Source organism: Gymnoscopelus microlampas, assembly GCF_963454915.1.
Source record: "Gymnoscopelus microlampas genome assembly, chromosome: 5".
NCBI lineage: Eukaryota > Metazoa > Chordata > Actinopteri > Myctophiformes > Myctophidae > Gymnoscopelus > Gymnoscopelus microlampas.
Window position 1 is genome coordinate 24309557 of NC_139942.1, and position 27847 is coordinate 24337403.

Sequence of the window (27847 nt, forward strand, 5' to 3'; positions counted from 1 at the left end):
GCTGTGACTGGAGACATGTTTTCGCCCCTGCCCGTTCGTCCGTTCGTGTGTGTGTCTGTGTCTGTGTGTCTGTCTGTGAGCAGCTAATCTCCGACACCGTTGGGCCAATTGGCATGAAACTTTGCACGCACCAAATTTTTCACATCGGCCTGTTACTGTATACTGTAGCACCACCAGAAGGCCGATTTTTGCACAGTTTTTGACAGTGGTGCTGTAGGCACCATCGTCAGCACCATAGTCAGCACCATAGTTAGCTAAATAGCTACATACTGTAGCTGACTATATAGCTGACTATGTAGCTGACTAAGTAGACTGACTATGGTGCTTTTCTAGTTGAAAATATTTCAACTAGGTGAGCAGATAAAAACACCAAACGTGCGACAGTGCAGAATAGACACTCACTCAGCACCTCAGCATGCTGCTGCCATTTCCAGCACAGTGTAATTATCTGGCACTCATTAAAAACAATTCAAACAACATACAGGGGAAAACGCTTTGGTAGACACATGGCCTTACTGAAGCTACAATGAATAAGCTGACGTCAGGGTTTATTGGGTAAACATAGCACGCCCGTTATGTGGTTACTTTCTGAGAACTGACTTGCTCCCACTGCCTTATCCGTCAGATATGTCTCTGCCAAAACCAAAGAAGAGGAGAGGAAGTGAAACAAGAGGATATACTGTAGAAATTAAAGCTATGATTGTCTGTTAACACACAGGATGTGACTGTCGTCTTTCATGGCTACACCCAGGATGGACAAGTGTTCTCAGAATCTCTGTATTACTCTGAACCAGTAATCAGTTACTCACACACCAAAGTGCAAATTTTGACTTGACTAGAAGGTCCTAGAAGGCCCTGGTGTGTGCAGCTGTCACCTTCTCCTGGCTCCCGTTGTGCTCTTAACCTGTCAGCTTAATTCTCTCAGTATAGCCTGTTCATAGTTATCATGAATGGTAAATGGTGCATTTATATAGTGCCTTTACACAAGGCACTTTACAATGATTCTGCATTACATTCACCCATTCACACACACATTCACACAGTAATACAGAAATACAGAATTGGGAACCCTCCGGTTCCCCACAGAATATGGATCCTGGGGTTTAAGTGGTTAAGGTCTTGTCTGGCCCTCTGAAATTGAGGAACTTTCTGAACTTGTTTGGCCATAGAAATGTGGAAGTGTCTCACGGACAATTAAAGACAAATGCTTATGTGGATTTATTCCTGAGAAAGGTTCTTTCCCAGATAATAGTAGTAGACTAGTAGTAATCATCTTTATATCACATCTTTCAAAGCAGGGTTATTTCTACAAGAATACATTTGAGTGATAGCATGCCTAACATAATTGAATTTGGACAGGAATAAAACAGCAAACATGGGATTAGATTTTCTGCATAACAAAAATAAATGTTTGAAACATCTTAATTTGTCAACACAACTCTTGCACAAAACATGTTCTACACAGAATCCCTTCTGAGATTCTGAATTTCTTTGGAAGCGATTGTAGTGTTAGACCACACAACAAATTCAGCATTGTCTTGCCGTTCTGACCACCATATTGCACAATACCTCCCCCAGTTGAGATGTCATTGAGAGAAGACATTTCAAAGAAATTCAACAAAAAAATAATAGAATTGTGATTCTTATGTGGTGCTAAACATTTACCTAAAAGAATCAGATGTGTAAAGATAATTATACATTTGTAATACATGGAGGATAGTCAATTTGCATGGTGTGACAATTGTCAGATAACTTCTTTGATACTTGATTCTTTGGCCTCAACACTGTTCACAATTAATATGCATAATAATAAAAATGGTCTTAACAATACATTCTTTAAACTGACATTAGCTACAAGCTATTCTTAAAAAAATTAAATGGATTTCAATATAACTTCCAACCTTGTAGGAACATAAAGGTTGAGTTTGTAAATACACTGAGAATCTGCTCCAATTTCAGAGTGCTCTGGTTTCAATATCATAGAGTGCTCTGATAACAGTTCATATGCAAATGGTCATAGTAGATATTTGTTAACTAAAGAAGAAAAAGAAAAGAAAGGCAAGGCCTGTATATTTGTATAGCACTTTTCAACACAAGGCAATTCAAAGTGCTTTACTCAAAACACTAAGAATCAAGACATCAAAATATAGACATACGAAAAACGGTAAAACATTATCAATTGAAGTTGAGCGTTGAAATGTTCCCAAAAACAATGACTTAAGTTTTGTCTTGGTTAAATTGAATCAAATATAGCACATCCAATCTCTGTATTTACTCAGTGTTAGAATTGGATCATAGTCTGTTGATATGTTTATGTACATTTTAATCGTCGGCATAACTAGTTTGGCTATCTTGTACCTACCTTGTACCTTGTAACTAGTGAACTAGTTTAGGCATAGTTATAGTTATATAGAAAAGAAAAAGAAAAGACAAGAAAAGGTGAGGTTTCTGTTTTTCTCTTGAAACAAAGGGAACCATATTTAATTTTCCCTGAATGCAAATGTCTCAGAATCTCAGAAGGAAGTATACACGTTTGGAAAGTAAGGTTCTGTGAATGTCTATAGTACAAAAAGGAGAACAACCAACACCCGTCTGGAACTGTTACCAGAAGGATATGTGTTTTGGTATTATGTCTGTAAGACCTATGTTCCAGTAGATCCTCTTTATATTACGTGCATTGTGCATACACATGATTCTGCAATAATTTCATGTCCATGTACACGTAGTAATGAGAGCTTGCCATCTTTCACCTTCTGTAAGGTTTACACATTGCTAACTGACTAATCAAGTCGATATGTAATTTTGTACCCCACAATCAAATACCTTTTGTAGATGTACAGTCTAACAGCAGACATTGTGTGCCAAACAAGGAGCAGTTTACTTTCTACATCTCTCATTAAGTTTATGCCTGGCATCAAATGGTTTGCAGATTAATAAGCAATAGGTCACAGGACGCAGGAGAGATAATGTGTGTGTGTGTGTGTGTGTGTGTGTGTGTGTGTGTGTGTGTGTGTGTGTGTGTGTGTGTGTGTGTGTGTGTGTGTGTGTGTGTGTGTGTGTGTGTGTGTGTGTGTGTGCGTGCGTGCGTGCGTGCGTGCGTGCGTGCGTGCGTGCGTGCGTGCGTGCGTGCGTGCGTGCGTGCGTGTGTGTGTGTGTAGCTACTAGCTTGTCCTGGGACCCCCGGAACAGTGGAACACTAACAGAAGGGACATACAGTATGCACAGTAAGCTAAATTATGAGGTTTACAAATCCAACCTTAACTAAGGATATGATATTGCTCATCTGAAGGTTTTTTCTTTTGTGTCAAGAATCAATAGAAGAGGGTTTATTTGTCAGTGTCCCTATCTGCCGTCCCCACCCTTGTAAACTGGACAACCTGTATAGGAGATCCATTGCTCAGCAAATCATTGTGGAGAGGTGCAGCAAAAGGTTTGGGTAATTCATGAATATTATGCTCAACAGTAGCCACATGTGTCGGCTGCATCAACTTTTGAGTTATGGAGAAATGGGTGGGTCTTACTCTTGAATTATGCAACAACACTTATTCATTGAATAAAAAACATAATGTGACGTGAATGTGTCACTGCTATTAAGGTTCCCCCTTTTGGCCCCTGCTCACATCCTACAAGTCCTCTGCTGGCAATGCATGGGTGATGCTGTTTCATGACAGACCTATGAGAACAATGCTAATTATGAAGGGAACTGTTGCAGCTGTTGTGATTTTTATCCAAGTTTTCCAGTGTTTGGCTTCAGATGGTACAGTATACTATTGACCTTTTTGTGTGATATGTATTTACTGTCAATAGTACTGTATGTTGTGTATTGATTCTTGATTATTGTGTTACGCCGTACCGATGCATGTAAGAATTATATGTGGAAAATTGTGTTGCCTAATGGAACACCCACTATCAGAAATATATATATATATATATATATTTTGAGACACTTGAAAAGGTTCTTGAAGTTACTTCTATGAACATGTATTATTGTTTAGGATGAAAACATTTCAATTCCTTTGAGTGGACTGTAATTAAAATGTAGTTGAATATCAAGCATTGTAGTACAGTAAGAGCCTTCATCCCTTGACAAGGTCAAGTGTACAGTATTAGATACTTGAACCACTCTTTCCCCACAGATTCATGGTTTACACCTAAGAGCAAGTTGGGTTTTTGTTTGGCGAGGAGCATATCCCGGAGTTGCTATGGAGTGCGCTGGACAACCAACAACCGCCTCTTGGTACCTACCCTTAGGAAGTGTCTTGGAGCCCAGGGGAAGACTTTGGGCAGTGAAGTGAGCCTTTATGATTGTGATGAAAATAGTGACCTCCAGAAGTGGGAGTGCAAGAATCAAACTCTACTCGCCCTCCAACACCAAGATCTTTACATAAACCTCACAGAACATGGATCAGGAGTTCTAACCAAAGTAACTGGTCCCAATAGCCACTTCACAATTGGTGGTCTAAGCACGGGTGCTTGCTCAAAAACATTCAGAGGTATAGTATTTAACATTCATTTTAGTAGTCTTTTGACTCTTTTGTGGTAACACTTCTTGTAGCTCCGTTGTCCGAAGTACCAGTCAAAAACAAATGCTGCAGTGTCCTAGCTTGAGGATATTGTATTTCAGAAATTGTATTTATTAACTGTAAAATACATAAATAAATATATTTCAGGTAAGTTTAGATTTCTATGTGATCGGGAGCAGACACTCTGTGTGTGTTTAATAGTGTTAAGAGAAGAATGGAATTGTTACTGTGAAAAACATACTAGTGAAATACCTTTTTTTGAATTGAAAAGGTTACACAGTATGACTTTAATTGGAACTGCTAATGAACTTGTTTATCACACATTTTTGAGTGAATCATGATTAGTGACAGCAAAAAAATTACGGCAAAATTGTCTCCTTTCTAGAATTTGCAATTTGCAAGTGTGGTGTGTTCTCTTACAAATATGATCAGCAAAGAAGTCAGTGGTATACAATACAGGACATAAATGTACGAGAAAGGATCTATCTTAAGATAATGTTCTGAAACACACTTTGTGCTCTCGATTGCCTCCTATTCTCTACACATTTCAGCAGATCAATACATTTTATTCTCACACAACTATCTTTTCTCCCCCATTTAGAATATTTCACAATTGAGGGAAATGCCTTTGGCAGGCCTTGCATGTTTCCCTTCTTCTACAAGGACACATGGTTTTCAGACTGCACTGTGCATGACTCCCCTTCGAAGCGCCCATGGTGTGCAGTTGAAACAAGATTTGATCATAATCTCTGGGGCTACTGTCCATCCACGTGTGAGTGTTATCATCGGTTACTATGTTATTGACAGTACTTAATTTTCGCAAATAAATAATCCATCTACTTGTGAGGAAACCTCTGATATTTACAGTCTGTGCATGGTCACTCAGTTGAACTCTTATCTATTATGTTTATGTACTGTAGCACACTGCTCCAATCCAAGACATGTCAAGAGTTTAATTTCAGAATTACAAAAACTTCTACTCTTTTTACTCCTTATACTTAAAGCCTTAAAGCACAGTATGAGCTATTTCAGGTAGAAGTTTGTGATGATTTTTCCTATTCCTGCACTGGCGTTTCTCAGCCACAGATGACTGGAAGAAGCACCCTGTAACTGGAGTATACTACCAGATCAACAAGCAATCAGCTCTGAGCTGGTTTCAGGCTCAAACCAGCTGCAAGCAGCAGGGCGCCTCCCTCCTCAGTATCACCGACCCCCATGAGCAGGCTTATGTCACAGGTATACCAGTGGTTATCAAACTTTTTCATGTCAAGGAACCCCAAAATGATGTATTTGTAATTTGAGAAGCAAAGATTTGAGTAAAAAATGTTTGCTTTAAAAAAAAATATATATATATATTTTTAATAGCAGATCTACAAGCTCATAGCATGGCACACAGTGATGCGCTCTGAGCTTGTATATCTGCTATTTTCTTTGACCAGTATAAAAAATGGTTAAAGCGGTTAAAATGATTTATATTCTGTCCTTTCTCTTCTCTCACCCCCCCCCCCCCCCCCCCCACACACACACACACACACACACACACACACACAAACGCACGCACACACGTGCACACACACACACACACACACACACACACACACACACACACACACACACACACACACACACACACACACACACACACACACACACACACACACACACACACACACACACACACACACACACACACAGCATTGTTAGGGTCAGAGCATTATATTCTCTGGACTGGACTGAACCTAAACCCAGACCATGGCTGGGGATGGGAAGATGGGAAGCCATTCCGCTATCTACAGTGGTATTCTGGTAAGTGTTCCTTCCTGTATATTAACCATTATTTACCTGAGGAAAGCTGTCTGAACATGGATACTCTTTTACACTGAGAACAGGAGGTTCAAGCTAACCACGGTTTTGATTTGAGTGTTTTAGTGCAATCGAGCTGGGCCTTTAATGCAAGTTTTTTTTTTACCCTTTTTTATTTTTTTCCCATTTTGAAATACAAGACATACAGTAACACACAAGGAACGCAGTACAGAAAACAGAAAACATAATCTACCGGCTGCACGTGCAACCGGTAGATGCACGGCATTGCACGCGCAGTAGCATTTTAAATGCAGATGTGTTACTATCCCAGATTTGACCACCAGGCGACGGCCGCTTCACTGTTCTACCGTGGTTCTGGGGGCTTGATTATTGTCTCCGCCAGGCCGAAAGGCATGGCGAGAGAGTATGTTTTACCCCCTGTCCGTCCGTCCGTCCGTCCGTCCGTCCGTGTGTCCGTCATTCTGTCTGTGTACAGCTAATCTCCGGCACAGTTGGCTTGCTCGCAGTGAAACTGTGCACACACACTCCCTGGATGCCACAGCAGAACCTCTGCCCCACATTTTTCACATGGGCGTTTTATAGCGCCATCAGGAGGCCGATTTGTGCAAAACATATTTTTTGACAGTAATCCAACAGATTTTGTCCAAAAATCCCGCAAATCGGTACATAGTATCTTTATAGTCATTAAACGAAACGGGTCTTTCACATTTTTCATATTCCATCCTGATTGGCTAAAAATGTCTTTCAAAGTTTGTAGGAGTGCTCCGTTTTGAACAAAATGCCTGAAATCATGAACACAGCATGCAATTTCCTTGAAATTTTCCACGCACAAAACTTTGTAAGCGCACTCCCTAGAGGTCAAGGAAAAACCTTTGCCCTGCATTTTTCACATCTGCCTTTTATAGCGCCACCAGGTGGCCGACTTATGTAAAACACATTTTTTTATATTACTCCTTCCGATTTTATCCAAATTTCACGCACATCGGTACACATGATCTCTATAGTCATGTGATCAAGACGGATGTGTTTGATTTTTCATATTCCATCCTGATTGGCTAAGATTGACATCTAAAGTTTGCAGTAGTGGCTTGTTTTGAACAAAATGCCGCAAATCATGAATGCAGCGTCCGATTGCGGTCAAACTTTGCACGCACATTCTCACTATGTTGAGGAGCAAATGTCACCCCTTTAACATTGGCCTGTTATAGCGCCACCAGCAGGTCTAATTTAGCAAAACACATTTGCCACAAAATGCCTCAAATCATGAATGCAGTGTCTGATTGCCGTGCAAGGCCTAAGAAGAAATGGCACCCTTTTCACAATGGCCTATTATAGCGCACCAGGAGGCCACAATAACCTACCTGACCTGGCGGAGACCTGTGCTCCGAGGAGCACTTTTTCTAGTTTCAGATAGGTTAGTGTAGAGAGACAGGAAACCAAGGCCAGAGAGAGAGGAGAGCCAAGACCAATGTTAAATCGAGTTAACTTGTATCTACTGTAAGTCACTCAGTCCTCAGTTTCAGATTCAACTTTGTTACAGGTATAAAGGGTGGGTGAAATTTTCTGTTCAAGCTTAAAGAATAGAGAAGAAAAGACAAAGTAAAACAAGTAAAATATGTCAAATATTACTAATATAATATGACAAAATAAAAATAACAAATATAGCTGCAAGCAGCGATAATATGGGGCCAGGAGAGAGAAAGAGAAATGATAATTCCTTTAACAGGTCAGTTCATGAAAGTCCTTGCGGTCTTGTTTCCAATGAGTGCCTGTGAGCAATTAGGGGTTAAGAGTCTTGCTCAGGGACAAATTTCATTTCATCGACACATTTGCTGACCTGGCCTGGAATCGTACCTGGGGCAAGCAGAGTCTCTGGCTCCCTAGGCGGGCTCACTAACCACTCAGCTATGGCCACCCCTCAGAGAGAGAGAGAGAGAGAGAGAGAGAGAGAGAGAGAGAGAGAGAGAGAGAGAGAGAGAGAGAGAGAGAGAGAGAGAGAGAGAGAGAGAGAGAGAGAGAGAGAGAGAGAGAGAGAGAGAGAGAGAGAGAGAGAGAGAGAGAGAGAGAGAGAGAGAGAGAGAGAGAGATACGGAATAGATTGAAGAGACATAGAGAGAGACAAATGGAATAGATTGAAGAGACAGAGACATGGAAACGGAATAGATTGAAGAGAAAGACATGGAAATGGAATAGATTGAAGAGAGAGAGAGAGCGCCATGGAAACGGAATAGATTGAGTCATGTTTTTTGCATTTCAACTTAAATGAGTCTGCATCAAGTGAGGCTTGAACCGGCAACCTTACGGTCATGAAGCACTCTTAGGTAGCTGCAACACTACCTATAGTGCTATATCTTTGTCCAGGCTGATATTGTCTGTTGAGGATCACAAACTCTTGCCTTCTGTCATGACCCAAGCCCCTGTTTCACTAACACTAAGATCACTCGTTCACAAACCATTTACCAATGAAGAAATTGTACATCTCCTCAGAACCAAAATTAGTGAAAGTAGCCGATCTACAAGCTCACAAACCATTAAAAGTTGTCAGATTGTACATTGGCTATTTTCACAATGAAGTATGTTATACATTGAAAAAAGATACTCTCATTGCTATCTGAAAAGTTGTGAGATTGTAGATCAGCTGTATGTAAAAAACACTCAATTAAGTATTTCATGTTATCTTTAACAATTGCAGATGTATTCATTGATAGTCATGTTGTGTGAAATGCAACTTAGATGAAGTCTGCACCAAGTGAGGCTTGAACTGGTGACCTTCAGGTTGTGGGGCACACATTTAAGCGAGAAGCCACCAACAGACAAGAACCTGTGAAAAAGGAGATCACACAGATCATACAGTTTCACGCAAATAGCTGAAAAATCCTGGGTTTAAGTGTTTTTCAAACTGCTCAAGATTGCGGACAATCTAAGGGCGGTGCTTACTGGTCAACGTGATAGATGTGTTCCTCATTAGTCAAGGCACATGTGTAAGCAGGTCTAATGGCTGTCGGCCAAACGAGGCATGACTTTTGCCTGTTTAAAGTTTCAATTTTCAAAAAATTGCTATAGCGCCCCCGTTTGACCAATTGGAGTAAGATTGGTTTCAGTGATATTTGGAATGGCCCTTTACATTTCTGCAAAGTTTCAAAGAATGGTAAGTCTGCATGTATGTGTTAGGGGCAGATGAATAATTGTCATAAAACTGCAATATTCATTGGCTCATTAAAGCTTCATTTTTTCACTTATGGAAGATATTTTGCAAACGTTTTTTGGTATAGGTCCAAAGTTCATGTGTAAAAAGTTTCGTGCAGATTACTCAAAAATCCCAGGAGGAGATAGGTTTTAACTGTTTTTCATATAATTCAAAATGGTGGGAGATCTAAAGGTCAGAGGTCAAAAGTGAGAGTGTGAAAGTTGTTCAGCATGAGGAGACGCATGTGTGCATCGAAGTTTCATGGCTGTAGGTGAAACAGGGCATGAGTTGTACCTGTTCAAAGTTGTCATTTTCAACTGAGTGCTATAGCGCCACCTTTTGACGAAAGATTGTGAGATTTATTTTTTGATCGTTTTTCATGACCATCTATCATATGGCCGAGTTTCATAAAAAGCGACTGCACGGTTCAGCCAGAACTGCCAAAAGTGGCAGAAGAAGAAGAAGAAGAAGAAGAAGAAGAAGAAGAAGAAATGGAATAATGCGAATAACAATATGGGTCCATGCTGGAAGCCTGGCCCCATAATAAAATGATAATGATATTGAATTTTTGCACGTTTCATACACTAGATTTTCAGGCCGTTATGCGGCCTGAAAATCCAGCCCAATATTGCGCCAATCAGTCACAGAGTTATTGCCAATTGAACACTGCTGTTGTGCCCCATACTGTATGTGTGCAATCTACATTAGCTTGTTTTGGTGTGACTATTTTCGTGGCAGACCCGTGAACAGCGTTTGTGCCAAGTGTGGTGAGGATTGGGCCATGTCAGGGGCCCCCGAGGGCCCCTGACATGGCCCCTGGTGTGACTATTCTCATGGCCAACCCGCTGAACAGTGTTTGTGTCAAGTTTGGTGCGAATTGGAGCAACAGTGTGCCTATTGCCCCCGGCACCCAGGGACATCTGCATGGCAGGGCCCCTGGGGGCTATTTTGATGGCAGACCCCTAAACAGTGTTTGAGGCAAGTTTGATGCAGATCGGAGCAACGGTGCACTTGTGGCACCCATGGGCCAAGTGTGGTTAAAATAGCTTTAAAAAATGGCAGAAATGCTATTAGTGCAATTGGAGAAACATTGCAGCAGGTAAAACATCAGCAGAATAGAATATAGCTCTTATGCAGGCCAGAGATCACTTACAGTAGCAGCAGATAGATATCAAACATGTCGGTATGTACACAATAGACAGTGCCAGTGTGGCGGCAGCAAAGCACAATCACAGTTTTATATACAAAAATAATAAATAACAATGATAATTACTGTACATGAGTGTGTCAGGGCAGCATAGGGCTCATTACTTGTTCAACACCCTGATGGTTGCCAGGGGGAAACTACTCCAACGTCAGGTGGAATATGGCTTTTGATACATATATGTATCACTTGCCTCGCTGTGCCCGCAGCAGTGGCGTGGACAGCTTGTGGCTGCCTGGGGCGGTGAGTGTCCCTGACACTCGGCTCAGCCTCGGTTACACACCACTTTTCATATAATCCACGAGGGAGTGAAGCATACCTCTGATGAGGCAATGTTTTTGTAAATCTGTGGAAGACAACTGTATGGGCCTTTCTGAACTGTGTGGGTGCAAAGATACAAAACGTTTGTATCGTTTTTGTTTCAGAGAATCCACTTCCTGATCCAGGACACAGCTGTGCATTGATAGACTCTGGAGTGCAGTCCAACTGGAAAAGTGCTGTCTGCAGCAAGAAGCTGGGGTACATCTGTCAAAAAGGAGGATCCTTGCCACCGCCTACTGCAGGTACAGAAGAAGATTCTACATCATTCTATTCTTCTTTGCTGTAATTGATTGTATTTGTAATTATTGTATCTATCTATTTACTACATTTCTGATCAGTTGAGACAGGTCACTGTTCAAGCCCTTGGACTCCCTACAACGGTCAATGCTTCTATCTTCTGCGTGAAAAGAAAACTTGGTCCGATGCTCAGACTGAGTGCCGCAAAGAAGGAGGGGACCTGGCTAGTGTTCATAACATAGAGGACCACAGCTTCGTCATCTCTCAACTTGGATACGGTACATGTCTTGTCTATTTTTTTTTTACAGATCGTGAATATGTGGATCTGTGTTTGTTGGGATTTTTTTTTTTTATTGTTATGGGTAACAATAATAATAATAATAATAATAATAATAATAATAATAATAATAATAATAATAATAATAATAATAATAATAATAATAATAATAATACTATTCATATAGCACCTTTACAAAAAAAAGTATAGAATTAGACAGAAGTAGTAAAACAGCATGAAAGGTATTAAAAAAGAGAACAGCATCACCGTCATTATTTAAATGTATAAATGAGTTTAACAAACACCTGGCACTCTTCCCACTGTCTCGCTATTGTTGTATTGTTTATTGGATCTTGTTTAGTCGATACACTTATTTGTTTTAGCTCATGCTCATTTGATTTTGCTATTTTGTCTCATCTGTTTAAGGAAATAGGTAGCTGATATATTGCACTTTTACCTTAGCGCTAGGTATACTCTTGGTTGCTTGTTTTTGCAGAAAATGCACTAAAGACTTCTGGTGATTAGTAGTTTTTGTTCCCTACCTATGTTGAATACACTTATTGTAAGTCGCTTTGGATAAAAGCGTCTGCTAAATGATACAGTCATGTAATGTAATGTAATGTCTCCATGTGTGCAGCCAGCAGTGACGAGCTGTGGATCGGTCTGAACGACAAGAAGACTGAGAATCTATTTGACTGGACCGACCACTCCACTGTCACATACACCAGCTGGGAGTTTGGGGAGCCGAACACCTCTGGTGACACAGAGGATTGTGTTCTAATGAGGAGAGAGGTAATGTAGCATACATTTACACATTTCTTGTATATGTATACAACAGCTATATTTTTTTACGTGGCAACTTTACTGATATTTTACACGAATCCTATTGTTCTAGTGTGAGGAGAATGTAAAAATCTGGTGTAATAGGACATGCATATATTGTATATTGCTGTTCACTTCAGTGACGTTGTTACCCTGGAAAACACCCTGCTAGAGATATTTTGTTGTACTGTAATGTTGTAACCTTTGTAACGTTTGTACTGTGCAGAAGGGGAATTGGGCAGACCGTTCATGTGAGGAGAAACATGGGTTTATCTGTAGCAAACCAAGTGCTACCAAACCCACCCAAGATGAAGTGGAGCTGAATGTAGGCTGCAAGCCTGTGAGTGTTCAAAACATTATCACGGAGGCATTTAAATGCCTTTAATTTTTTTTCTTCACATTATTGTTTTTTTGTCACAAAATAGCATTATTTTTGACAAAAGTCAATGAGAAAACAGTAGTTCATACAGGTGAAATCTACACTTTAACTATGAGCTGTGTGCGTGGCATGCCAGTGACATTGTCATGGTAAAACTTAGCTCCAATCGGAACCTCTCTTTCCGCTATACAGCGGAGGGAGAGGTTCCAAATGGGGCCACTGTAGGTAAAACTGACCTTTATTATAACATTGCCAGTGGCCATTGCAGTTACATGTAATGTGTATGTGTTCAGAGTGCTCATCTAGAGAGATATCAGCTTTCATTACACACAGCATTCATCTCACATCGTAAGGCCAGTGTGGTACAGTATAATATAAGACTTAACTGCACCTCACAGAATCTAACCACTTAACTTCTATACTTAGTTGACCATATTCCCATGGGCTCCACTAAATCTCTTCTTGGAAAATAGCCGACCTGTTATTTTCTGCTAATGTTGCCCCTGACGATGCTACGGTTCCAATAACTTTGCATCTTGCTACCATTAAGATTAGATAACTTATTGATTGCTTCCCGAAGCCTCAACCATAAAAGAATGGATAGATATAGTAAATTATATCTATGTTACGGAGGAGATTACTTCCTCTTTCCGGCTGCAGAAAGAGAAGTTTATTACGTTTTGTAGAGGCAAGGATTGAGTGACTAAAATTACTGTCTTGCTCATGTAACCTATTTTAATTAATGCTCAAAAAAAAAGAAGAAGTATTTTCCTTGTTTCTACTGTTTAAAAAAGGGTGAGTTGAGGAACATTTCTTCAGCCTCAGTCACAATTGTATATTCTCTCGTCTTTTTAATGCGTATATTATATTGTATTTGACCTTTTATGTACACACTTTTTTTTTTTTTGCAACTTATTTTTTTTTATTGTTATCATCAGATTGACACAATTTATGCATAGACAGCAAAAACAAAAGAATAAGAAAGATAAAGCAAAACAAAAGACATACAGTTAATAAAATAAAATAAAAATCAGGAGTAAAAGAGAAATATACAAACATCAAAGAACCGGAGAATGTACAATATCCTCACACCTACACTTGTAACACATTATGTAATATCCACACGCATACCGTACATTCAGGCTATCAAATACACACAATACAAATCTCTTTTAAAAAAAATATATATATATACATCTTATAACTCAATGCGTGCAAAAGGCGTCCACTTTTTGGTAAATTGCTCGTTTTGTAGCCTCAACAAATAAGTGATTCTTTCCATATCTCTAATCTCTTTGACTTTATTCAACCATTGCTCGGGGGTCGGAGGGAGCAGACTCAACCAACTGATTGTGATGCATTTTTTGGCTGCTGTTAACAGTATCTGAAGGAGGTAAATATTCTTCCTGCCTTCGAAACCCGTCGGCACAATTCCTAGAATAGCCGTCTTGAAATCTTGTGGTACTTGAGTATCAAAGACTTTATTAATATCGCTGAATACTACATTCCAAAACTGCCGTACTTTAGGACATGCCCAAAAAATATGTGCATGGTCACCGACCTGCTCACCACATCTCCTCCAGCACTCGCTTGTAGGAGTAGAGCCTGCTCTGGCAGTCAGTAACGGGGTCTTAAAAAACCTACTCATAATTTTCCACTGATATTCTCTCCAAGAATTAGAGTTTGTTACTTTGTGCGCTTCAGTGCAGGCATCAACCCACTCTTCTTGTGTAATCTCTTGTTGTATTTCAGCCTCCCACTTTGCTTTTATATAAAGAGTGTCACTGGGAGCCATTGATAATAGATTTTGATACAAATTAGAAATAATTTTTCCACTTGAAGCTCCCTTTTGGATGTCAATCAGAAAGCATTCTAGACCAGAGGGGCTTCTAATTTTGTCCCAGTCCTCGTGATTTTCTAAAAAGTGCCTAAGTTGGAGGTATCTAAAAAAGTCGGTTCTAGGAAGGTTAAACTCGTTTCTGAGTTGATCAAATGACTTTAGCTGGCTGGAGTGACATAACTGGTGAATGAACCTCAAACCTAGCCGTCTCCACCCCCCGAATCCAGCATCCAGCCTTGATGGTACAAAACCCCTAATACATCCAATTGAAGACAGGCCAGATGTTGAGAGAGGCAGTCTAAACTCTTTCTGAACATCCTTCCATATTTTCATTGTGAACCTCGACCAGGCACCAATGGCGTCTACGTTGATATTATGTCCCGAAAAAGGGAGGGCTGCTAGTTGTGCCTGTATGCATAGAGATTTTTCAATTTTTAACCATCTAGTTGATTCAACATCCTCCAGCCACATGGTCATGGACCTCAGTTGGGCCGCCCAGAAATAATACTTAAAATTGGGGAGGGCCAGTCCACCTGCGTTCTTGGCCAGTTGCAATGTTTTAAATCGAATTCTTGGACGTTTACCTTGCCAGATGAATCGCGAAATCAATTTATTTAGGGAGTTAAATGTAGAGATCGGTACTGGTATGGGGAGCATTTGGAATGGGTATAGTAGTCTAGGCAAGATGTTCATGCGTACTATCTCCACCCTCCCGATCAAAGAGAGGGGCAGGACCGTCCATCTGTCCACATCTTCTCTGATCTTACCAATGAGACTAGAATAATTTGCCTCAAATAGTTGGTTTACTGTTGGCGTTATGTAAATGCCCAAATATTTAACCCCAGTTCTTGGCCACTTAAAAGAGAAGAGAGACCTGGTTTGCTGTGGTATAAGCCCTCCAATGTCCATAGCCTCTGTCTTGTCAATATTGACCTTATACCCTGAGTAGCGTCCATATGTCTTTATTTTATTTAAAAGGCAGGGTATTGATGTCGCTGGTTCCGTGATGTACAAGAGGACATCATCGGCATACATCGAAATCTTATGTTCCTCTCTCCCTATCTTCACTCCTTTGATGTCATTCTCGTCTCTTATCAATTGGGCCAGGACTTCTATAGAAATATTAAATAGTAGAGGAGATAAGCTGCAACCTTGGCGGCAACCCCTCTCCAAGGCAAAGGAGGAGGAGCTATCTCCATTTACGCGCACCGAAGCTTTTGGGTTAGAGTAAAGTACTTTGATGCAGTTTATGAATGTTGGCCCAAATCCAAAATGCTCTAATGATTGCAGTAAAAACTCCCAAGAGACTCTATCGAAGGCCTTCTCGCCATCGAGCCCCAAAATCATTAACTCTTTATGTTCCTTCTGGGAGTACGTCATCACATTCAAGAGCCTGCGTATATTATTACCAGAGTATCTACCTGTAATGAACCCTGTTTGATCAGGATGTATGATTTCGCTTATAATCGAGTTCAATCTGCGGGCCAGAATTGTTGTCAGTATTTTCAAGTCACAGTTCAATAGGGAAATAGGCCGATATGAGCCACACATTGTGGGGTCCTTCCCCTCCTTATGAATTACTGTAATTACGGCCTCACCCCAAGTCTCAGGCAGTTTTTTTGTCCGAAATGAATGTTCATAGGCTCGTAATAGAAGTGGGGAGACAGAATCTGCAAATTTTTTATAGAATTCGTTTGTATAGCCGTCTGAGCCTGGGCTTTTATTATTTTTTAGAGTGGTAATTACCTCTTTAATCTCGGATTCTGAAACCGGGGCTTCCATTTTGTTTCTTGCTGCTTCTGAAAGTTTAGGAAGATGAATTGTTTGTAGATATGTTTTTATCTCATTAGCATCATTACAGGTGTCTGTGTTCTTATACAGTACTTTATAAAAGTCTGCAAAGGCGGACGAGATGTCTTTTGGTTTTGAAACAAATGAGTTATCTGGTAATTTAATCTTGGTTACTGTCGATAAGGCTTGTTGTTTCCTTAAGCGGTATGCTAATAATCGGCTAGATCTGTCTCCACTCTCATAGTACTTTTGCTTGAGAAACCTTAAATTACGTTCCACTTTCTCAGATGTTAAGTTATTCAGTGCTTGTCGAGCATTCTTAAGCCCTCTAAGTACTTCAGGGAGTTGTTGTTCTTTGTGTTGGCGTTCTAGCCTCTTAATTGTATTTTCTAAGTTAACTCGATCTTCTTCGTTTCTTTTCTTTTTGGCAGATGCGAAAGCAATTATTCGTCCTCTCAAATATGCCTTGGCGCATTGCCATAGTGTCACGGGTGAGATATCTGGTGTCATGTTGAATTCAAGATAGAGTTTTATTTCCTGCTCCATAAATTTTACAAACTCAGTGTCATTCAATAATCCTGTATTAAGTCGCCACCGCTTGGATGAATAGGACCCTCCCAAATCCCATGATAGGGCTACAGGTGCGTGATCTGACAATGTAATTGGTAAAATGTCACATTTGATTACTCTATAAGCTTCAGATTTGGGGGTAAATATCATATCAATGCGGCTGTAGGAATCATTTGGATTGCTGTAAAAAGTAAAGTCCTTTACTCTAGGGTGCATGTGTCTCCACACATCAACCAATCCGGCCTCACCACAGTTATTTTTAAGAGCTCTCGACATTGAGGAGAGGGGTGTCCCTGTAGCCGGCAGCCTGTCGAGCGAATGCGATAGTACTGTGTTCCAATCTCCACACATCAGCAGTATACCTCTTGATTTCTCTAATATTAATTTGAATATTTTTGCTATGAATTGGGGATTATTATCGTTTGGGGCATAAACATTTAGGAGAGACACCTCTGTACCGTCAATTGTGCCATTAACCAGAATGTATCTGCCCTCTTTATCATTAAACTGGGATTTAAGAGTGAATTGCACCATCTTGTGGATTAGTATTGCTACACCACATCTCTTACTATTTGGGTGAGAGGAAAAGAATACCTGACTAGCCCAGGATCTGTTTAGTTTCTTGTGTTCAACATCTGATAGATGACTTTCTTGTATATAGGCTATTTGGCAATGGAGTTGTTTTAATTGTGTCAGAATTTTCTTCTTCTTGATTGGATTATTGAGGCCTTTAACATTATAGCTTATGACCTTAAGTGTGGCCACCATGGTATCAAAACGTGGAAATGTGACCATCCTTCTAGATTGTGACCTAAGTGGGACGCCTTCTGCACAGAGCGAGTAAAACAATGAGAAAAAAGAGGAAAAGAGAAAACATTTAACAAAGGAAAAATTGTGCTGACTCTAACAATAACAACAAATCGCAATATGGCATAACATTGAACATATATACATACATGAGCATTCTGGACTCCAAAACGATTGACCCACAATTTAGTGAATCTCTCTCCGCGTGGCAACCCCCCCACTGCCTGACATCTTTGCTGGTTAACATGTCTCCAAAGTTGAGGGGAGCCTGCCACCCAAGAGAGGGATAGGAGTAACCAGATCGACAAAAGAGTCGTCCGGGCCTGATGAAACATAGCAACGCTAAAATAGAAAATAAAAAAGTAACTGAGAATTGACCTTGTAAGGTCTTGGCCGCGATAAATAGCCCAATAGAGTTAAACCCCCCCCCCCAGCCAAAGAATCCGCCCCCCCCCCATTATGGTAAACCTAACTTATTACAAACCAAATTATACATAACCTTCTGTAAGATATCATGAACACATGTTTAACCTTCTATTTGTCCTAAAGTGTGTTCACATTGAAACAAGCTAATGTTGTCCTTTGGCCCATGTGTTAACCTTCCATCAGACCAGCATTGTTATTTACGTGAAATTAAGTGAATTTAAATCTGGGATATAGTGAATTTAAGAAAAATTAAAATAAAAAGACACCCCCCCACACACACACACACACACACACACACACACACACACACACACACACACACACACACACACACACACACACACACACACACACACACACACACACACACACACACACAAAATACAATGTATACATAGTCAGAAAAGTAGTTTCAAAATACACATACATACAATTATACATACATACATATAGACACACACACACACACACATGCATACACACCATCCACCTGCCTAAATAGGCTAACTGAACCCAAAAAATAAATAAATTACAACATGCAGCATGCAGCTGGTATAATATGACTTGTCATCATTTCTTGTTTTTCCTTTTTTTTTTTTTTTTTTTCCTTCACAGAGAGATTTATATTAACACAAACAATACCCCAATCCTCCTAGAGAACAAAATAAGTCGAGATAAAAAACGAAAAGTAGATAGATGACAAAAAGGTCGCCATTCCAATCTTCAACAATCAATGTTGTGTCTAAACTTTACTGAACGGTCTACCATAATAATTAAGTCCCATAACGTCCCGTTTATTGATTACTCACTCTCACCGAACTGAATTGTAGTTTCCTCTGAAGAATTAGTCCCCAGTTGGCTTCAGCAGCTCCTCTGCGTCGCGAAGAACGCTGCGTATTTTCGCCGCATTCGTCGCTCCGTCCCTGCCGGCTATCTGCCATCCGATGCGCCTCTGCTCTCGGTCCAATTTCTCCCACTCAGACAGGTCGGTCTTTATGCCCAGGTCTGCCAGTCCCTCGGCCGCTTCCCACGCTGAAGAGAAGGTCTTTGTTCCGCTTGGAAGCTCCACTAGTAGCTTTGCAGGATGGCGGGACTTGAACTTTATGTTCTTAGCTTTTAGTTGACGTTTCATATCAGCATATTCTTTGCGCCTACGCTGTACTGCGGGGGAGTAGTCGTTATCGAAGCCGATTCTGCTGTCTTTGTATTTCAGATCTTTCTCCTGCCATGCCTTCGTGAGGATTTGTTCCTTCATCTGGAAGTCGAGGAATCTAGCCACAAAAGATCTCGCTGGTGCCGTTGCTCCCGGCTTCTTGACTAGAGAGCGATGCATACGTTCCAAGCGTAATTCAGTCTCAGGGGGCAAGTGTAGTAGATCTTTGATGAAGTTTTCACCCCACTTTACCGTGTCCCCCGATTCTGACCCTTCGGGGACCCCGTAGACCCTCAAATTATTTCTCCTGGAGGAATTCTCCAAAAGTTCACATCTGTCTTCTAATTCTCTCTCCCTCCTGAGCAAAAAGCCGAGGAGTCTCTGGTTGAGAGCGCAGCCATTTTCATTTTCACCAACTCGACTTTCAACCTCGTCCATTCGAACCCTCAAACCAGAGACCGACTGTTGTATCTCGGTCATGGACACAGTCAAAGTTTCCAATTGTCCATTTACCTCCTGTCGAAAGGTCCGGATCTCGGCGAGGATCGTCTCGGTGCCGGGGTCCATACTTGTTGTGTAGTTTCCAGACTCGGGTGATAATGGCGTCGCCTCGGCTGTGACCGGCGGCGTGGTTCTTGTGATCTCTCGTCGCCCGCGTTGGGGAGAGAAGTGTGATTGCCGGGCTGTTGTAGACTTGTTTCTAATTCTTTCACTTTTCCTAACTTCTTGGTTCATAGTACGGTGAGATTACATTTTAGAACTCCATAAATTATTCGGGAATATGTTGTTTTTTAAGCGGATTACATTGGCCAGGTCAGAGCAGCTCTAGAGTGCTGCCATCTTGCCGGCGTCGTGGGCGGAGTCCCCCATGTACACACTTTTTATCTCTCCCAAAACTCATGGGCAACTGAAGATATGCTAATTGAAAACCCGATTTAACATGACAATGGAATTGCCTTTTCCCAAATGAATGCCCAAAAAGATAATTACCAACAGTTTAGTTTAAGCTACCTCTAACGTGTATAATATACTGAATCAAAAATAATACATGGACCTTTCTCTACATTTGAAGACACATTCACCCAAAGGAAAACCCATTAGTCCCAAAGTCATGGTAGGTTGAAGAGGGCGTCTATTATAGACATTAATCACATTCACATCCACCACTGAAGATTGCAAAAACTAAAACGCAACATCCTGGGTTGCCCATAACAATAAATCATTGTACACTCTGCCGACAATCCTAATTAAAGGTGGTGTAAATAAAAAAAATGTGGTTAAAACAAAAGTTTTTTTGTTAGAAAGTGGAAGCAATTTTTTCTTATAGTTACCATCGGTAGTATTAAGTGTTTGCTCAATGACAGTGGTCTCCCTCTCTCTCCAGCTCTTTTAAAACAACAGAAGATAATGTGCACAATTCAGCTGGGACGCCAATTTCGTCCAATTAGGAGAGAGAACCCATTTACCAGCTTTATAGGATTTTGTCTGCTCTTTGTTTTTCTTTATTTCTTTTGTCATATCACTTCCAATTTCACTTGTTTATCTCCTGATAGGGTGAAATGTGTATCCCAACCTGAAAATGTAGCTATTTTCTGTTCACTAAAGACCTTGGAGAGATGGGGAAACCCCTGTTACTGAACAAACACTTATAGCAATGATTAATATCAGAATATAGCACCATTGTAACACTTATTTAACACCGTTTACATATTGTCTGCATTACAGGGTTGGAAAAGGCATGGTTCCTACTGCTACTTGGTGGGTTCTGCGACAAAGACGTTTGATGAAGCCAAAGCCGAATGCAAGAGCTCAGACTCATACATGGTGGATGTTTCAAATGGGTGAGAACATTTTTTCACTTTAACGTGTGATCAACCCCAGGAAATCACAGGTCTTACTATGATTTACAAGCTGCTTTGAACTTTTGAGGAATTATTTAAAATGTCATCATTGTGAATGCACTTCTATTACCTTCACATGTTGAGGAAAGATGATTGAGTGAAAGCCAAAGATCATGTTGATTTGTCTACATGTTTCTAGAGTGGATAATGCATTCCTTGTCAGCTTGGTGGGGATGAGACCAGAGAAGTATTTCTGGCTGGGTCTCTCAAACCAGAGAAATATCGATAGTTTTGAGTGGAGCAACAAAGCCACTGTGAGATTTACTCACTGGAATGCACTGATGCCAGGTACCTTATGGAGAAAGAATATTTCCATAACTTTTAATTGAATTCCTTAAATGCTGTAAACTGCTGAAGTATTTTTGTCATCCACGCAACCAAGTTAAACAGCCATTAAAGCACAATAACCTTTGATCAATAACAGATTTTTATTTTATTTTTTTCACTGATAGATTTATGTTATTCTTAATATTTATGTATTTTCTATTTTAGGACACCAGCAGGGTTGTGTTGCCATGCTGACTGGGATTTTTGCCGGGCTCTGGGACATCCTGCCCTGCACTAATACAACAAAGTACATCTGCAAACATCTGGCAGAGGGGGCTGTCATAACCCCGCCCCCACCAACTCCAACCCCGATCAACTGCACTGAGGGCTGGAAGCCTATGGCCACCAGATCCTTCTGCTACAAGGTATAACTGCAAGGAGTGAAAGGCTTCATTCACATACATAAACACTTATGTTAAATTAAGGTCTAACAAAAAACTATCTAGAACTAGAAATATCTAAGCCCACATCTTTGTCTGAGTAGTTAAGACCTGCAAATGCGGATGTACTCATAGCTATTAGCTAGCTTATTGTAGCACTGGATCTTGACTGTGACTTCTTGTTGTTTGTGTCTCAGTTCTTTACAGGACCACGTTCTGGTGAGAAGACCTGGTATGAATCCAGAGATTACTGCAGGGCCATCGGAGGAGATCTACTCAGCCTCCATAGTAGTTCAGACATAGGAAGACAACAAGGGTAAGACCTGAGACACAGCTTCAGAACCAGTTCTCAGGATGTTTAAAATATGTTGTTTTTCAGCACAGAGCACATCAGATAATCGCCAAATGTGGGAAAAGCTAACTAACTGCTTAAGTATAATTGAAGTGAAGATGCTGACAACTTATTATTTATTTATCTTATTTTAATCACTGCAGCGGGAAAGCCTGGATTGGCCTCAATGCTCCTGACCAAACCACTGGTTATGTCTGGACTGATGAATCCGCTGTGAGTTGGAAATGAATTGTAAATTCCACAATGTTTCACATGTTGGACAACTCATTGTCATGTTTTTTTTACTCCTCAGAAAACATATTTACAAATATACAGGGGTTTTGTAGAGGGTTTTTAAAATAGAGCCCCCACAGTGGAAAAAAATCGCCACTATACCCCTGTAAATAGACATAACAAAACCTCTAGATAATTGTGCCATTTGTTTTTCTTCACAGGTAAATTTCTTACACTGGATGAGTGGACAGCCAAACAACCCAAATAATTCTCAATCTTGCGTTGAATTCCACATGAGCGAATGGGTTGGAGAAGGGTCGTGGAATGACCTGCACTGTGAGAGTGTCAATGATTGGTTGTGCCAGATACGTGCAGGTAAGGCCATGCGGACTGAATCCAGGTCAGTTCTGCTCCTGTTTATCAATCACTAATCTCTCTAGAACAGATTCATAGCTGCGCTTGAATCAGTCGGGAGCCGTGTTGAGAACCCATGCACATTGGCTACAAGTGGGCACGCCTTCAGATCAGGAAGCAGGCCGCGATTTACCCAATCAAATGTACTGGGCGGGATTTACATGGGATTTACATTTGTTGTAAAAAGGTGCACCTTTTTGTTACTACAAAATTAGGAGGCATTAGGTTCATGGTGCCAAATCCTATAGAACCGAAGTCAAAGCCATACAGTACATCCTGGGTCTGTCTGCTCAGAGACGACTGGCGCCATAGACTGGCCACTTAATTCCAAGATCCACACCATTTTTAGACCCCATCTTGTTTTTAATTACTAAATTACTAAATTATTTAAAAAAAAGAAAGAAAGAAAGAAAGAAAGAAAGAAAGAAAGGACATTTGTCTGGTCAAAGAAGTATGCAAAAAAGTTAAAAGGACGTGGAAATAATCAAACATTTGTAGAAGTGTGCATGCATGAAGTTCAAATAGAGAAAGACGATACAGTGTTTAACGATCTGTAGCACCTGAACCCTGATATTGACAGCAAAACATCAACAATGAAAACAAACTCTGACAGTACAGTATATGTGTTATTGATTGTATTGGCCTCTGGTCTGTGTCTTCACAGGAGTCACTCCAAAGCCACCCCCCAGTGACCCTAACAAAGGTAAGTCTCCATTACATGACTAGACTAGATGTAGATGCTACCAGCTTTTTTGACATTAATGTTTTTAATAAATAGAACTATATTGATCCCGGGGGATTCAGTTATCATAGCAGCGCTGCAGTAGGCATAAAACATGTAAGAGTAGAAATATAAAAAATATGTTGTACGGGTAAGGTGCGTAACAATAATTAAAAATGTGATAAAAAATATGAATGAGAAAAGACTGGTCTGGCGATCTGCACTTGGACTTAATTCTACATTTTTCTCAACCCTTTGCAGACTTCAATGTAACTGAGGATGGCTGGCTTGTTTGGCAAGGGAATCAATATTTCATTATGAGGCATTCTATGGCAATGGAAGATGCCCGTCGTTACTGTCAACGGAAACATGGTGACTTGGTCATCATCAACAGTGAAGCTGAAAATGTCTTTCTGTGGAAACAGGTTGGCACTAACATTCATAGTACATTACTTTACTCAGCAATCGTGGCACTCAAACTTCATATCACGGTTCTAAAAATAAGAAGTCCTGCACTTATGACTGTGTGTGTGTGTGCGTGTGTGTGTGTGTGCGTGTGTGCGTGTGTGCGTGTGTGTGTGCGTGCGTGCGTGCGTGCGTGCGTGCGTGCTGTGTTTGTGTGTCCATTTGTGTCTACAGATATCCAGAAGTTATTCTGGAACTTATTATATAGGTTTGAAAGTGGACCTTGATGGCTCATATGAGTAAGTGTGTTATGTTATGCTATGCTACAGTATTATTACATCAAATTATTATTGTTATGTTCTTATTCAACAACAAAATCCATACAGAATATAGTATTGAGTGTAGACTAACCTACAGGTATAATGGTGTTGTTCTCTAAGGTGGATGGATGGCTCTGCAGCAGTGTTTCAGAAGTGGAGTGAAAATAAACCCGATTTCCTTAACAGTGATGAGAATTGTGTTGCCATGAGCTACTCTACCGGTGAGTACACTCAGCAGCATGCCCTTGAGGGCTTACCTGTATGTACAATATATTACAATATATTACATATTACTTCAGGCCGATCTACACGGTCACGGCTTTTTCTGTTCTGGCCCCACAGTGGTGGAATGAACTCCCCACTGATGTCATGACAGCAGAGTCATTGCCCATCTTTCGCCGCAGGCTGAAAACCCACCTCTTCAGGAAACACTACCCTTCCTCTTTGCCTTGCCTACTTGTTGTTAACTAGTTGTACGAGCGCTTGTTTTATTGTTTTAGCAAGGTATACTCTTAGTTGCTTGTTTTAGAAGAGAATGCACTTAAGACTTCTGGTGATTGGTAGTTTCGTTCCCTACCTATGTTGAATGCACTTATTGTAAGTCGCTTTGGATACACGCTTAACAATTGCCGTTCCAAGTCCAAGAAGCTAAACAAACAAACTGAATACACTGGACTATGTTTAGTTGTCAGGTAGGTTCATGTGTGGTTGAAGCGGCTGCTTCATGGCGTCTACGATGAAACCAAGAAATATGCAGAGACCAGCAGCAAGATCGACAGGCAGGGCAGAGAGTGTTGCCACCGGCAGTGAGACAGGTAGACCGACTGACTGACTGACGAACGGACGGACGGACAGACAAAAATGATATCTATGACAAGAAAGTGCACAGGGATTTGCAGGCAGGTGGCACAAACACAATTGTCACAACCCCCATCTCTACAAATCCAGCTATTGGCTCTGTTTTGGCCTGGTTCCCGTGTTTGAGATTGAGATTATGATATACAGTACAACCAGGCATCGTTTTCAACAAAATATGGATATTGTACATGTCATTTACGCTCTGCAACTCGCTTAACTATTGTATTGTGTGAATGCAGGCTTTGTGATGGCTTTCTTTTCTTTAGAAAGCTGTTGTGTGCGTGAGTGTGTGCGTGCGTGCATGTGTCAAGTTGACATCAGTGTAATGTCATTCTATGCACATTAACCAGTTGGGGGGGGGGGGGGGGGGGGGCAGGGTCAGAATTGAGCTACACCAGTGACTACATACAGTACTTACTTGTGTGCAAGTGTCTCACTTGCCCAAACCTACTCAACTGTGTGACATACTGTAGACACTTCAGCTTATTTTCCACATTTTACATTGTTCTATCCATTTAATGTCCTTTGCTGCACATTTATTGTGTATTTTGTTTAGGCTACAAATTCAGAAATGAAACAATTAACCCCTTCCTCTTCAATGTATTTGCAGGGTCCTGGGATGATTTCAACTGTGGTGTTGAGCACCGGTCCATTTGTGAACGCAGTGCCGCGCCCCCTGTCAACACAACTGTAGCCCCCACTGTGGCTCCTAAAGGTGGCTGCCCACCTGGTGACTGGACCAAATTTGGCTCAAAGGTCAGAGGTCATTGTTAAGGAATATATAGAGCAGTGGTTCTCAACCTTATCTGGATCACGGCCCACTTGAAAATCTCAAAAGTGTTCACGGCCAAGATACTGACTGACTATGATACTGACATGAATGACTAAAATACTATGTGACTACATACATAATGACTAAAATACTGTCATGATAATGACTATGATATACTATTTTAACATTTCATACCCATAGTGCTACCAGATCATTACAAACCGGAAGGACACATGGACAGCTGCAAGGGACCAATGTCTTAAAAAGAAAGGGAATTTAGTCTCCATTATATCAAGGAATGAGCAAGGTATGTCCTTTTTCCTTTTCTCAATTAAAAATGTCTTTGCACACTACACAAAGTAGGTACGGTATAACATGAACAGATATCTTGTAGAGCCACACACACACACACGCACGCACGCACGCACGCACGCACGCACGCACGCACGCACGCACGCACGCACGCACGCACGCACGCACGCACGCACACAATCATTCCGACTAGAGATATGATTTGGCTTTTATTTACTTACATTTACTGTCTGCCGTAAAATCACTCTTATAAGAGGGTTCTGTAAGTGTTCTTGATGTTAAAGAATTCTAAACAAACACTTCTTTTATAATGATAGGTTACCATGACACTTCCATACAGTATGTCCTTCCGTTGCAGAACAATGTCCCTTTGTTTAGTAGTAATGGGTCTCTGCAAAATGGAAGATTTGGTTTGGCTGTGAAGTGTAAATTAATAATGTATTAATTAAATTAATATTCAGGAAACATTTAAAGTATTTTTCATTCATTTACATAAAATCATTAATTTGGAAAAGGGCTTTAGGTTTTACCTACCCAGTATAAAACTAGTTGCATTCACGTGAGACTCTCTAAACCATTGTTACTTTTTTAAAAGTATTTCTGGCCAGCAAAATGGCAGAAGCAGCATCTGCAGATCTTTGGATTGGTTTGAACAGTTTAAGAGGTGATGGATTTTACTGGACTGATGGGCGACCAAAGAGATATGCAAACATGGCCACCTCTGTGAGTATTGAGATCTGTTTTAAATAATTGAATTGTTACGCTAACTACAAATCCATTTCTTAAAGACATAACATATCATACATAAAATGTACATTTACATAAAATACTTTCCAATTCTTCATTTTAGGCTCGATCCCCATTCACCCATCATAGATGGCTGGTAATTATGTTCCAACAGGATTTTTTTTATTGTAATGCTTCTTAAATTAGTTATTCTCATTACCAAGGGCAGTGTGACCCATTACAGTATTTACCAATATTAGTAAATCTCAGATTTTTTTTTATAAAATGTACATTCATAAATAACATACTTGTTTGTTCTTTGTATTCTGATTCTTTATTTAGCATCCCCATCGACACCACATGTTACATAGATATCATCATGACGAGGTAATAAACATGATTTTAAATTGTAACGCTTCTGAACTGAATTATACTCATGACTAAGGGCAGTGTAATCCAGTACAGTATTTAAAGGTGGTGTAAGTGTTATCATTTTGTTAAAATAAGTGTTAAATAGCTCTATTGTTTGTTCAGTAACAGGAGTCTCCCCGTCTCTCCAGCTTTTTAGTGAACAGAAAATACACTGTCAGGTCAGGATACCAATTTTATCCATCCATCAGGAGAGAGAACTCATGCAGGATACAGGATAAACAAGAGAAACTGGAAGTGATGGGGGAAGAAATGAGCAGACAAAATTGGAACTAGAACACATTGGATAGAATTAGCATCCCGACCTGAAGATGTATTTTCTGTTTATTAAAGAGCTGGAGAGATGGGGAGACCCC

General features: G+C 40.5%; 1 protein-coding gene across 1 annotated transcript in view; it reads left to right on the plus strand.

Annotated features, from left to right (window-relative positions):
* The first annotated feature begins 3635 nt into the window (after positions 1-3635).
* The window catches only part of LOC311044740 (macrophage mannose receptor 1-like), a 31061-nt gene continuing 6849 nt past the window's right edge, over positions 3636-27847 (plus strand). The window contains exons 1-24 of the mRNA XM_084056501.1: positions 3636-3757; positions 4137-4493; positions 5125-5295; positions 5604-5759; positions 6219-6329; positions 11164-11301; positions 11398-11574; positions 12211-12365; positions 12622-12735; positions 21087-21202; positions 21402-21550; positions 21755-21954; positions 22167-22285; positions 22465-22534; positions 22756-22909; positions 23613-23651; positions 23931-24094; positions 24309-24373; positions 24515-24615; positions 25863-26008; positions 26226-26331; positions 26932-27059; positions 27187-27219; positions 27405-27449. Coding sequence (XP_083912627.1) covers positions 3655-3757; positions 4137-4493; positions 5125-5295; positions 5604-5759; positions 6219-6329; positions 11164-11301; positions 11398-11574; positions 12211-12365; positions 12622-12735; positions 21087-21202; positions 21402-21550; positions 21755-21954; positions 22167-22285; positions 22465-22534; positions 22756-22909; positions 23613-23651; positions 23931-24094; positions 24309-24373; positions 24515-24615; positions 25863-26008; positions 26226-26331; positions 26932-27059; positions 27187-27219; positions 27405-27449 — 3117 coding nt within the window. The 5' untranslated portion in view covers positions 3636-3654. The remainder of the gene's footprint in view (positions 3758-4136; positions 4494-5124; positions 5296-5603; positions 5760-6218; positions 6330-11163; positions 11302-11397; positions 11575-12210; positions 12366-12621; positions 12736-21086; positions 21203-21401; positions 21551-21754; positions 21955-22166; positions 22286-22464; positions 22535-22755; positions 22910-23612; positions 23652-23930; positions 24095-24308; positions 24374-24514; positions 24616-25862; positions 26009-26225; positions 26332-26931; positions 27060-27186; positions 27220-27404; positions 27450-27847) is intronic.